General features: G+C 38.4%; 1 protein-coding gene across 1 annotated transcript; it reads left to right on the top strand.

Moving 5' to 3' along the window:
* The first annotated feature begins 203 nt into the window (after positions 1-203).
* Positions 204-11,246, top strand: dclre1a (DNA cross-link repair 1A (PSO2 homolog, S. cerevisiae)). The gene is made up of 9 exons (XM_008436683.3): positions 204-896; positions 2,643-3,908; positions 4,914-5,047; positions 6,029-6,147; positions 7,538-7,681; positions 7,753-7,898; positions 9,307-9,461; positions 9,778-9,919; positions 10,767-11,246. The coding sequence occupies exons 1-9, from the start codon at positions 482-484 to the stop codon at positions 10,931-10,933; spliced, it is 2,688 nt and encodes an 895-aa protein (XP_008434905.1). The 5' UTR covers positions 204-481; the 3' UTR covers positions 10,934-11,246.
* Positions 11,247-12,178: the final 932 nt, after the last annotated feature.

The following is a 12,178-nucleotide window of genomic DNA, read 5'->3' as shown; positions in this document are numbered from 1 at the left end:
TTTCAGCAGAAAGATAAAATACGAGACTTTTTTAAATGACTTTTTTTGTTGAAATTCAGAAATAATATAAGCTTTAAACTAATTTCTGTGTCATTTGAATTTTTTTATGTTCTACTAAATATATTTAACCATTTTAGTGTTATTAAAAAATGTAGAAAGTGTTTCTCTTTTCGACGTACTATGTTTACTTAGTTCATCGTTGTGTTGTGGCGGTAAGGTAAGGGTAGCTAACAGTTACATACAGCAGAACATGAACAAAATATGTGAAAATATTTTTCGAAAGCGTGATTAATATTCTATGAAGTCAGTTATTCGGTTAGTGAAATGTCTACACGGCATATCTACACGGAAAATATCCAATACATACAGGTTTGGTGTCACTTTTGCTTCTGAAGGGGAATGTTACCAAACGTTGTTAGTTCTTGTGTAATAACCTGTGTTTTGAGGTGACACTTTTAAGCCAAGTTCGCTGCTGCTCCAAATGTCACAGAAGGATGACTCCGAAAATGACATTTGGGAATATAAACCCCTGGAGAAGAAGAGAAAGAGCAATAAATCACTGTGCGTTTCTAAAAAATGTACTGCCAAGAAAACGTCAAAGAAGAACAGCTCTCCCTCTCTCAGGTCAAAAGAGAAGAGTACAACAGCCAAAACATCTGAAAGTGGAGACTCCTCTGCTGTTGGGGAGGCTGTTGAAAGCAAACTTTTACTATCAAATGAATTACCCGTCAAGTGTTCTGCCACAGAGGTAATCCAAAGTGACAGCAATGCAACCGAGAGGCAGATGTCTGAAGACTTCTGTCCCATGTGTCAGATGCCTTTCCACATTCTGGTTGTACAGTCTCAGAGATGGCATGTTGCTGAATGCCTCGACAACCCCAGGGACAAATGCAAAGGTAAATATCCACCATGTAGTTTCTGTGTCCTGCAAAGTTCATTTAACTTCTTCACATTTTGCCACTTTACAACCACAAACTTCACCCTTCACAACTTGTTGGTGTTTGTGTTGTGACAAAAAGTAAAAAAGGTTCAAAAGTTATACATACTTTTGCAGTAAACTGTACATGTGACACTAAACCGGCTGTAGTCATTGTATAATTAATTTAATTTATTAATCTCCAAATGGGGAATTACTGCTGCAATATAATATTTCAGGGTTTCCCCTGTGTATTATAAGCCTGTTGGCCCGCCAGGCTTGTAATAAGAAATTAGCATTGCTTATTTATGGGGTTTTTTTATGTTTGCATTTTTTAAGATTTTATCGTTGGTCTTCAGGTATTAATCTTCCAATCTTTTAGTACAATGTAATTATCAAGTGATATTTTCAGATTTCTTGTCAACTTTAAACATTTTTTAACTCAAAAACACAGCAGGTTGTTGGAGGAATGATTGCCTTACCGCCCAACCACCAGGCTTTACAAGTTTTCTGAGGGAAACCTTGTATTTCAACATCATTGTATTATTTCTTTGGAAAGTTGTTATTGTAAAGAAATGTAATCGGATGCTGTAGTTAGATGCAATTTTGTGTGTTGCAGAGTAACCTTGGAAAACCTCAGGTAAAAATGTTGCAGAAAACCTCCAGTGGCCCTTTAAACAAACAAAATCTTGTCTGATAATTAGTTTTTATTCCCCAACTGATGTAATTGTGTTGGACAGATGACTTTGACCTGTCTGATTTATTGTGTTTGCCTTTCTGAGCTACTTTATTGTCTCTTATCAAACACTTAAGTGCTTGCTCAGGTTGAGAAAATGCTGCAAAGTCAATGACTCGATGCAATCAGCAGAATGCCCTTTGGGAGATTACATTTCACAGGTTTCCTTTTAAAGCCTACTTAAATAAATTTGTCATCAAGTCACATTTAGAGTTTACAATCTCTTGCAAATTCTGTTTCTGAAAAGTTTTGAGAAATTATTTAAAGTATTTAATTAAAAATAGGTGATTTTTGATTGAAACTATATTATTTACGCCATATAGAAAAAGCTTTGAATTATTGTTTTTTGTTAACATCATTTATTGATCTAGTGCGCTGACCCCGATAACAAAGGAAAATAGTGGTGGGTCTGGTTTCCTTTCAGTGTCAGCTCAGATTAGGGAAGCACAATATTAGATTTTTGGTCGATATCCAATATGCTGACATTCTAAAATTCATTTGGCCGATAACCGATACCAATATTTTTTAGCTGCATCTACTTACTGAAACTATATTGTTTTCTCTACTCCAGTTAAACATGAGTCAATTTAGCCAGGTACTAAATGCTAAAAAGGAGGCTGAAAATGATGTAACACTTTTGTTTATTGTCAAATTTATTCATGATATTTGCTCTCTAAGACAATGACAACACTCAAGCAGTGCAAATTTGACATTGTGCTGTGCTGCAGGCATCTGGTTAGTCATATAAAAACAACGGCATTTATATTGGTGAGTTGTTTTGATGGAATGACCGATATTAAATTTTGCAGTTAATATCGGCCGATACCGCGCCGATAATATCGTGCATCCTTAGCTCAGATTTGTTGTGTGGGATATAAAAAGTGAGATATCCATCTTGTTGATTTAATGGCACAACACTAGATTGAATGTAATTTAACCACAATCGATAAAATAACCTAAGTTTGATTGATTTTGGTTTCCTCTTTCCAGAATGTCCAGATGGCCTCCAGTGCTCCTCCACCATTCCGAACCACTACAAGAAGTTCAACCACACGCTTCTCGCTGAAACCCGTGCAAACAGCAACGCCGCAGCCCCCAGTCTGTCCTGGCAAACAGAGACCAGCGGAGAAGCAAATCTCCAAAAAATTCAGAACAATGAGGCGCTCAGCTTTCCATTAGCTCGCTCTCAGGGGACGACTTCCTTTCCTCCTTCCTTTTCCAGTCTGAATCACACTCCAACACCTCCGACGAAACCTAGAAACAGCCTTCTGTTGCTGCGTTCTCCTGGGCCTGACGACTTTAAGAAAAAGAAAGGCTGGTTGGGGAATAATAATAACAATAATAAAGCTCAGAAGCCAGTTGGTGAGATTTCATCCACTCCTGTCAAGGAGATTCTATCAGATGAAGCTTGTGAAGTTTCAACAGAGACGCAGACGTCTCTCAAAGATGATGATGACGATGGGATCTCCTACTCTCCGCTGTCTGAGCTCCCTGCAGAGACTGAAATTAACTGCAGAAAGTCTCTTTTTCTTAACGAGAGCTCTGGTAATGAACACTCAGTGATTCTGTTCAACGACAGCTTCTCAAGTGAAGATGAAATCCTGGCTGAATTCTTAGACAAGAACTGTGATGAAGGTGCTGCGTTTGATGATCCCTCCTCTTCCTCCTCGTCTCAGCTGGATCCAGTTTCTTCATTAGCACCTACTAATCAGCAGGCTGCAGAAACTCCTCAGGTATCTAGGAGGGAAATCAGCGGCAGCAGCTTTCAGTCTCCACAGAGGGCCGTTTTAGAGCGACTAAGAGAAACTATTTGCTCAGAGGGTCACAGAAGTCAGAAACTTAACTCTGCTCAAGTATCTTCATCACAGGATTCGTTTGGGTCAAATGATCAAAACATGCTGCCTCAGAAAGCCCAAAGCAAGGTAGTCCAGGGTTCTGGACTGAAGCAGACTGACATCGGGGTGTTTTTTGGTCTCAAACCGCTCAAGGAGACGGAGAGTGGAAGTTTACAAAACAACCTGGAGGCGTCCTCTGTTCCAGCGTCTGGTAAGAACCCGGGACGGCACAGACAAAAGAAAAGAAAAGCTGACCCGGAGGCAGAGGTGGCACCGGCAGCGGCGATCGGAAATGGCTCGGTTGGCGCTCCAGGTGACGCAGGCAGAGGAGGGAACAGAGGATGGGGACGAAGGTGGAACAGAGTAAATGCTGACGGAGAAGTGCAGCTGCCACGTTGTCCGTTTTATAAGAAGATTCCAGGTCAGTAAGCAAACAAAGTTAGAATGTCATTAAATTATTTATTTCAGTTAAAAAAAAAAGACAATATAGATGAATTACAGTTTCACGGTGATGTATTTTAAATGTATCTTGAAGGTATTTTTGTGACTTACAGTTGATACTGACTTAAAGTTCAGCTTTTCAGATTATTAAATGATGTGAAACAAAAAAAACTTAATGATAAAAGATAAGATTTCAGTAGAGTTACATTCTTATCTTTTTACTTTATTCTGCTATTTCTTGTTTTATATATTTTCTTATCACTCACTTTAACGCACTTTTACTCGTTATTGTAAAGGGCTAATTAAATAAATATGTTATTTTAGTGGTCCAGAGGTGAAACATATTTCTACTTAATAAAATGGATGAAACTGGATTTTTTTTTTTTTTTTTTAACCACATTGCTATGTCTGATCAGTGGAAAGTTGAGTGGAAGGAAAAAGTTGGGGAATTGTGATGCAAAGCCCATTTGAATTTTGGTTTATGTGCAACTGCTCCATGCCCTGAATCAATGCTTCATTATATAATATATACAGCTATGGAATAAACTAAGAGTCCACTGCACTGAACTCCATGATAAACCTCCTGGTTATTCCACCAAATATTGATTCCTGAGTTAAAACATTAATATTGTAGTTTCTGAATGAATATGAACTGGTTTTCTTTGCATTATTTGAGGTCTGATTTTGACCATTTCTCATTTTCTGCAAATAAATACAGAATCTTTGCTTGGAATTTTGGACACAGTAGTTGTCAGTAGTTTATAGAATAAAAGAACAGTATTCATTTTACTCAAACATACAGAGTAAAATCAGAGAAACTGATCCTTTTCCAGAGCTATGTATTACACTCTGTGTAATGAATTGAGTTATGGAAATAAACCTTTTAGGGATAAACTAATATAACTGTATATAATGTCTCAATTGAGGGAGGAAAAATAAAAAAATATGTGGTTTGTGACGTAAAATTTCCCTAAAATGTTCCCAGGTACGAAGTTTGTGGTCGACGCGTTCCATTACGGCGAGATCGAGGGCATAACCTCGTACTTCCTGACACACTTCCACTCGGACCATTACGGCGGGCTGACCAGAACCTCCACGTTTCCAATCTACTGTAACAGAGTAAGTCCAGCTGCGACACACCAGCAGCTCCTCCTGTTTACCCCTCCTGGTGCCTACATTTGTTTTTCTAGTGGTTAAATGTATCTGTGGCTGTTCAGCAGTGAGTCATGATGTCATGTCACTCATTTCAAGCTGTTGGATATTCGTCTGCACGAGGCTTTAATGCTCTCCTGGGACAGAAGACGGTTAAAATAACGTGTCGTTTTTGATTCATCTTCACTTGTTTGGGCAGAGAATACGATTCGCTTGATCCTGTCTTTGTCTGCAGTCGCTCAGAGTAATGAAAAATCCGCTTGTAGTCGCAGCAGTGAAAAACTGTTACATTTTAAAAACCTGTAATTATTATTATTTTTATCTCGGTCGTGCAGAAAAACCGCACTGTTTAATTTTTCTGGACCTCTGACTATATTTTGTTACAGTTTACGTGTGATATATGTTTTGAAGCATAAAAAGAGAGAATACGAATTACTGAGTCTGTCATGTAATATTTAATGAAAGCCCATATTAAAGTCAACGGTACTGCAAATAGCAATTATTTCTTTTTTTTTAATCGATTTTATTCTGATTAATTGGGTAAAAAAATTTGCCCCATTTGCTGATTTATTTTTTTTTTCATTTAATCAATTAAGTTTTTTTTACACAGTATTCAAAAGGCATTAAGAGGAACATAAATACTGAGATTCTTTTTTAAATGAGAAATTAAGAAGTTGTTTAAAAATGCAATAATTTTCCTTTTGTGAATTTGAACCAGGTGAAGCTACAAATATGCAGCTTAATTGAGTTTTGGGGAAAAGATTTTTACAGACAAATACATATTTATTTATTTTTTTAATCCTGAATGCAAAATGTTTGTACCTCCTAATCTGAGTCCTTTCGTAAAACACATATTTTTTTTATCAGTAATTTTAAGTTTGGCCAGAACAAGATCACGTTCTTGTCTGGTTGCCAAGGTAACCGACAGATTTGACTGCTTCCTGTCAGATCACGGGGAACCTGGTGAAGAGCAAGCTTCGGGTGGCGGAGCAGTTCGTCCACATCCTGCCCATGAACGCCGAGGTCACCGTGGAGGGAGTCAGGGTTGTCCTCCTGGACGCCAACCAGTGAGTCAACGGGCAGAACCCGCTGGGTTTTATAGGGTCCGTACGGGAGATTGGAACCCTGGAAAACGCTTGAATTTCAATTGGGTGTTTTCAAGGTTTGGAAAGCGCTTGGTTTCTGTTTAAAGTCCTTCATTTTTGTAATAAAGTGCCAGGTATTTTTATAACCCTCATAAATAGATGCACTTTTTTTTTTTTTTTCCTCACCATTTGACGTTAAATTACACTAAGATTTTCTTGTTTTAGGAAAGTTGGAACTATCAAAATTATTTCTTTGTTAAATACCAGAAAACATTTTATTTTATTTTTTTTAAGAAATTAGATTGGGAATAAATATTCATTACATTGAAACAATTTCTTATTGATCTGCGTAAATGAGATAAAGGTTGGCTTATTGTTTATATGTTAAACAGCTTTATTGAAATTGCGTGATCTTTTTTTTTGTTATTAAATTAGGCATTTAAAAACCCTCCATCCATCCATTTTCTTTCACCCTTGTCCCTCAGTGGGGTCGGGAGGGTTGCTGGTGACCATCTCCAGCTAACGTTCCGGGCGAAAGGCGGGGTCACCCTGGACAGGTCGCCAGTCTGTCGCAGGGCAACACAGAGACAGACAACCATGCACACACACACTCACACCGAGGGGCAATTTTAGACAGACCAATTAACCTGACAGTCATGTTTTTGGATTGTGGGAGGAAACCGGAGTACCCGGAGAAAACCCACCATGCACAGGGAGAACATGCAAACTCCATGCAGAAAGACCCCAGGCTGGGAATTGAACCCAGAACCTTCTTGCTGCAAGGCAACAGCTCTACCAACTGCGCCACTGTGCAGCCGCATTTAAAAACATTTTTACATTAATAACAGTAATTGATATTATTGTGAATTTAAACTTCAGGGCATGGAGCAGTTTATATAGACCAAAACTCTTGCACCGGCATACTTTTTCCTTCCACTCAACTTTCTTGGTTATAGCGTGGTTAACCAACAGTTTATACAAAAAAAAATCAATAAGTCCAGTTTAGACTAGTTCACTTGTGTTCTCTCCAAAGTGTGGAGCTGGTGAAGTTTGAAAACTCGGCTTGAATTTTACAGCACAGAAAAGTGAACAAAACACGATCAGAAAAATATTTATTGGTCTTTAAAATTCCAATGATGACAATTGTGATCAATCCACATTTTCCAAATATTAGTTTCTTCTTAAGACACAAATCCATCCATCTGTCTATTCTTCCATGTTTCTGTCCACCCACTCCTCCCTTCATCCATCTGGTTTGTAATCTATTCATCCGTCCAAACATTGTAGAAATATCAGTGGTGAACTCACTGAACGTTACGTAAAATCGACTTCAACCTGCTGAACTTTGAGCTTTCCGTCTTTGTTCCTTCAGTTGTCCAGGAGCTGCAATGCTGCTGTTCTTCTTGCCCGATGGACAGACGGTTCTCCACACCGGTGACTTCAGGGCCGACCCCTCCATGGAAACGTACCCCGAGCTGCTCCGCTGCCGCGTTCAGACTCTCTACCTGGACACGACGTCAGTATCTGAACGTACTCTGTGGATTTCTGTTACTTTGAGCAGGTTTCAATGGCTGCTTGTCGTTGTAGCTACTGCAGCCCTGAGTACACGTTTCCCAGGCAGCAGGAAGTGATCAGCTTTGCAGCCAGCCGGGCCTTTGAGTTGGTGACTCTGCACCCGCGAACGCTGGTGGTGTGCGGCTCGTACTCTGTGGGGAAAGAAAAGGTCTTCTTAGGTACGTAGACTGGGATCTTCTTTAACAATTTATATGATCTATATCTGCAATACGACCATAAACCTGAAGGAGGAATAAACCGACACGACTCCTGAATATAAATTAGACTATTACTTTAAATTTCCCTCTTAAATTAATAAACGCCTTGCTGTCGGTGTGAACATATGAACACGCAGTGCAACCATATCTAAACCAAACAGGGTTTTTCTTTATTTTTTTTCCTGCACAGCCTTGATTCGCTTTATCCTGCTAAAATGTCACCTGTTATTAAATCTATATTGAAACGCGACTGCAGAGACACAGGATTTCGGGAATTGTCTGTTTGTGAAGAAAGTAATAAATATGTGCTGTCCTCTGCTGACATGTAGAAAATGGGCTGCAGCTGCTTTCTATAGAAATTCACTGGAATCTTAAATCAAAAAATGTCAAAGCTCTGCATGATGAGTCTTTTTATTAAACTATACCTCTTTTATTACCATAACTGCTTATATGATATAACGCAATGTGACGGCTAACAATTATTTATCAAATATTTGATTAATTGGTTAAAAATGGTTGTTCAACCATTAAAGCCTGGCTTTATACACAGTATTAGAAATGCATTAAAAGATAAAAAGTAATAATTTCCACTCCTTTACAAAAGAACCTTTCAATGTATTAGTTTTGTAATAGATTTAGCTTTTTACTGAATTTGAACCAGTTGAAGATGAAACTTTTTTATATACGTTTACATATATATATATTAAATGCAAATGTATCGGTTTGTACAGCTTTTGCCAAATTACTGTTTAATTGCATTTTTATTTTGTCTGTAAACTCCAGTTAATTATTAATTGACAATTATTTCAACAATTGAGTAATCATAATTATATTAGCTGTTTCAGCTCTAGAATAACGTGAGCATTAAAAATTACCCATTTGTATTTTACACGTTCATAACGTGCGACAATAACTTGGGGAGAAACATTTTGCTGCTTCATTAGGATTTTATGTGACAAACACAAAAAGCTGCGTAATAATTAGGAGGAAGGAAATCTAAAAAGTGTGGCATGCTTTTGCATTCAGCTTCTTTTTACTCAGATATCCTTGAATGTGTGTTTAATTTAACCCATAATAAAAACGCAGCTGGTTTGTAATGATTAGAGTTAAAGACGTCATGAAGAACAAGATCTTAATCTTTCACTGAGCATTAAAGAAAGTAAGACCCAACTCAGTTCATTCCTTGTATTTGTAGCAGTTACAAGAGCAGGCGGCCATTAAAATGCTAAAGTTTCTGGTTGTATAACATTCAAGAGTGTTCAAGAGGTTTGAACACTTTTGCTAAGCCTGCTCCACGTTCCTTTTGCAGTGCGTTTCTGCAAAGGTAAAATCTGGTGCTTACACAGCCAACGTTGTGATTTATTTGCAGCGCTGGCAGAGGTCTTGGGGTCAAAAGTGTGTCTCTCCAGAGACAAATACAACACCATGTGCTGCCTGGAGTCTCAGCAAATCAAGGAGCGCATAACCACCGACTGGAAGGCAGCCCAGGTTCACGTGCTTCCCATGATGCAGCTCTCCTTCAAAGTGGGTGCAGCAGGGCTTGGTTTTTATATCGTTTTCATTTCCATGCTGGTCGTAGCCTAAACATTAACCTTCGTATTAAAGGTTGTGATGAGCAAAATGACCAATATTTCTGCAAAACATTGTTTCTAGTGAGATTTAAATTTGCAGCCCTGGAGTTTTCACACGACTGGTTGCAGAAAAGCCAACGACTGTTGGGTTTTAAAGTGTCTGCTTTAAGGCAGAGTTGATGTTTACAATAATGCTGCATCCTCAGCTTTAAATTTTAAGACATTCTAATGCACTTTTTTTTGTTTTGTTTATGTCTCCGTCTCTGCAGAAGCTGCAGGATCACCTGGCACGCTTTTCAGCACAGTATGATCGACTGGTAGCCTTCAAGCCCACCGGCTGGACCTTCAGCGAGCAGGTGGAGTCTGTGGAAGACATCCAGCCACATATCAGCGGCAACATCTCCCTTTACGGTTAGTAGAAATGCTTAACCAAACAGATTCAGGTTTAGATGTTATGGAAATGTTTGTTTTAATTCAGAGAGAGCAGGGTAAAACATCAGACTATTGTTCTTCATGCTCCAAATCCTGACAGAAAACTTGTGCTGTGTTCAAACAAAAATGAGACTGAGTGAATTGCTTTGATTTGGCCTACAGCGCCCTCTACGGGGGATAAAACCAAACGAGACTTCATCATAATCAGGCTGCATCTTCATCCATTTTCAGCACAGCTGGAGTGCCGTCTCGCTCGAAACCCCAGCGGTGAAATTAGTTGTGACTTGATTTTCATTAGTACATAAATCCAGCTTTCCTTACAGTTTTATCTCTGAAGTTCTGGAAAGATCCATCAACATCAGAACCATCTGCCATGTAACCTACAACCACCAGCTGGATGCTTTTGCCACCAATTTTAGCTTTTCACTCCTTCCACTTCTGTTTCTGTGTCACTCTGACAGATGCTAATTTTCCTCCTCTTCCTCTCTGCTTCTTCTCTGGGCTCAATTTTGGCTGCATCTCGTCAGAGAAGACCTCATGTTAACTTGTAAGATGGTTGAAGGCAAGATCAGCGAAGAGGCAGTGTCGTTTTTTTATTTTAGAGGACAAAGAGAGCCTTTTATGGGATTTTCCACCGAAATAACTCAAGCATGTGGTGCCTCAAGATTTTGCCGTCTTCTCTATTTATTGTCATATTTCATAACATCTGGCTTCATGTCAGATTTTTACCTCGGATGTAATTGTTCCTCTGTTTACAGAAGGGGTAGTAAAAAATGGATATCAAAATAAACCCTGAGGATAACAGATGTTCCCATTTCTGTGACAGGAATCCCATACAGTGAACACAGCAGCTTCCTGGAGCTGAAGCGTTTCGTCCAGTGGCTCAAGCCTCTGAAGATCATCCCCACTGTGAACGTTGGCAGCTGGTCGAGCAGGAAGGCTATGGAGAAATGTTTCAGCGAGTGGCTCTTGGAAGCTAGAGCTAAACTCTGAAATGGGTCGCTGGTTTTGAGAACTCCTCTGAAGCTCCAGTTTTAGTTTTTGAAAGTGGTTTTTAACACTAATAATATGCAAATTCTGACTTTGAAAGGATAAATATGCACCCTTTGACCCGTTTATTGAATAAAACTTCAATTAAATGCTGCCTCTGTTACACAAACACGTTTACAGTGAAACTGAAGGTATTTTACTTGCTGAATTATCTGTCGTGACCACATTCCCTTTATGTATTGAGTCAATATGCTGCTTTTTAAACTGTACATTTTGTTATATTTTTATTCTAAAATAAAAGCCTAAATATTCTTTAGACCTTTGGTTTATCTCATTTGTACCAGTTTAGAATTATATAAATTCATGCCTTTCAATATAATTCCTGTTATTATTTATTGATATTTTATGTAATAATCTAATCTGTGCCAACATTTGCAGCACTGGCTTTGAAAATGCTAAGTAGTTGTTGTTTTGAAGTGTGGTGTCGGATCTTTTTGGTGTTTATCTCCAAGGCACCAGAGGCGCTGTGTAAAGACGGAGCTCTCGAATTAAAGATAGATTTTCAGTCATGGTATAATCTATCAGGTTGGGGGGAAAAAATCTTCTGGATGATCTTGGGAGAGTTGAGAGAATCTTAAAAATGTTTTAAAAGGTCTTCAAGCTGCACATTTCCTTTACATATTGAAATGGGTGTATTTTCAAAAGAGGAGGTTATTGATCTATGTTGGTAATTGAATGAAAATGGGTCAAAAACTTTTAAATGGCATTTATTTTTCTGGTTTTGACCCTCTGCAAAAATGAGGTAAAAGGTCTCAGGAAAGGGTTTGAGCACATAAACCAATATATAATATGAACACAGTAGGAGATTTAAGGAATGCATCCAAAGAAGGATTACTTCGGTGCACAAGCCGTCAATTCCTGGAGGTGTCATTTAAGACCCGTGCACTTAAAGGGTGGTCTGCCCAAATCATCAGAGAACGCCATTTCAGCAGACACACAAATTGATAAAATGTTATGATCACATAAAAAAATAATGGCTACAATAAAAATTAATACAACAGCTCCACTTTTTTTTTTTTCAATTACGGAGGTTAAATGCTAGTTTGTGGATAGCCTGTAGCAGTTTCAGCTAACAACCCAAAAAAGCACACAGGAACAACAAAACGATAGAGAACGTGAATAGAGAATCTGTTAAGATAATCCGCTATAAAATTGCATTGTTTTTATATAGAGTTCCTAATGTTTATT

The sequence above is a fragment of the Poecilia reticulata genome, chromosome 19 (genome assembly GCF_904066995.2).
Source record: "Poecilia reticulata chromosome 19, P_reticulata-male-v2, whole genome shotgun sequence".
Taxonomy (NCBI): domain Eukaryota; kingdom Metazoa; phylum Chordata; class Actinopteri; order Cyprinodontiformes; family Poeciliidae; genus Poecilia; species Poecilia reticulata.
The sequence above is the reverse complement of the archived record's forward strand: the minus strand, read 5'-3'. Positions and strand labels throughout refer to the sequence as shown.

Bases quoted from the DNA above. Each gene is read 5' to 3' on its own strand.
- dclre1a (XM_008436683.3), top strand. From the start codon at position 482: ATGTCACAGAAGGATGACTCCGAAAATGACATTTGGGAATATAAACCC. The intron at 9,462-9,777 runs GTGGGTGCAGCA...CCGTCTCTGCAG, and splicing joins TGATGCAGCTCTCCTTCAAA to AAGCTGCAGGATCACCTGGC. The intron at 9,920-10,766 runs GTTAGTAGAAAT...TTTCTGTGACAG, and splicing joins CGGCAACATCTCCCTTTACG to GAATCCCATACAGTGAACAC.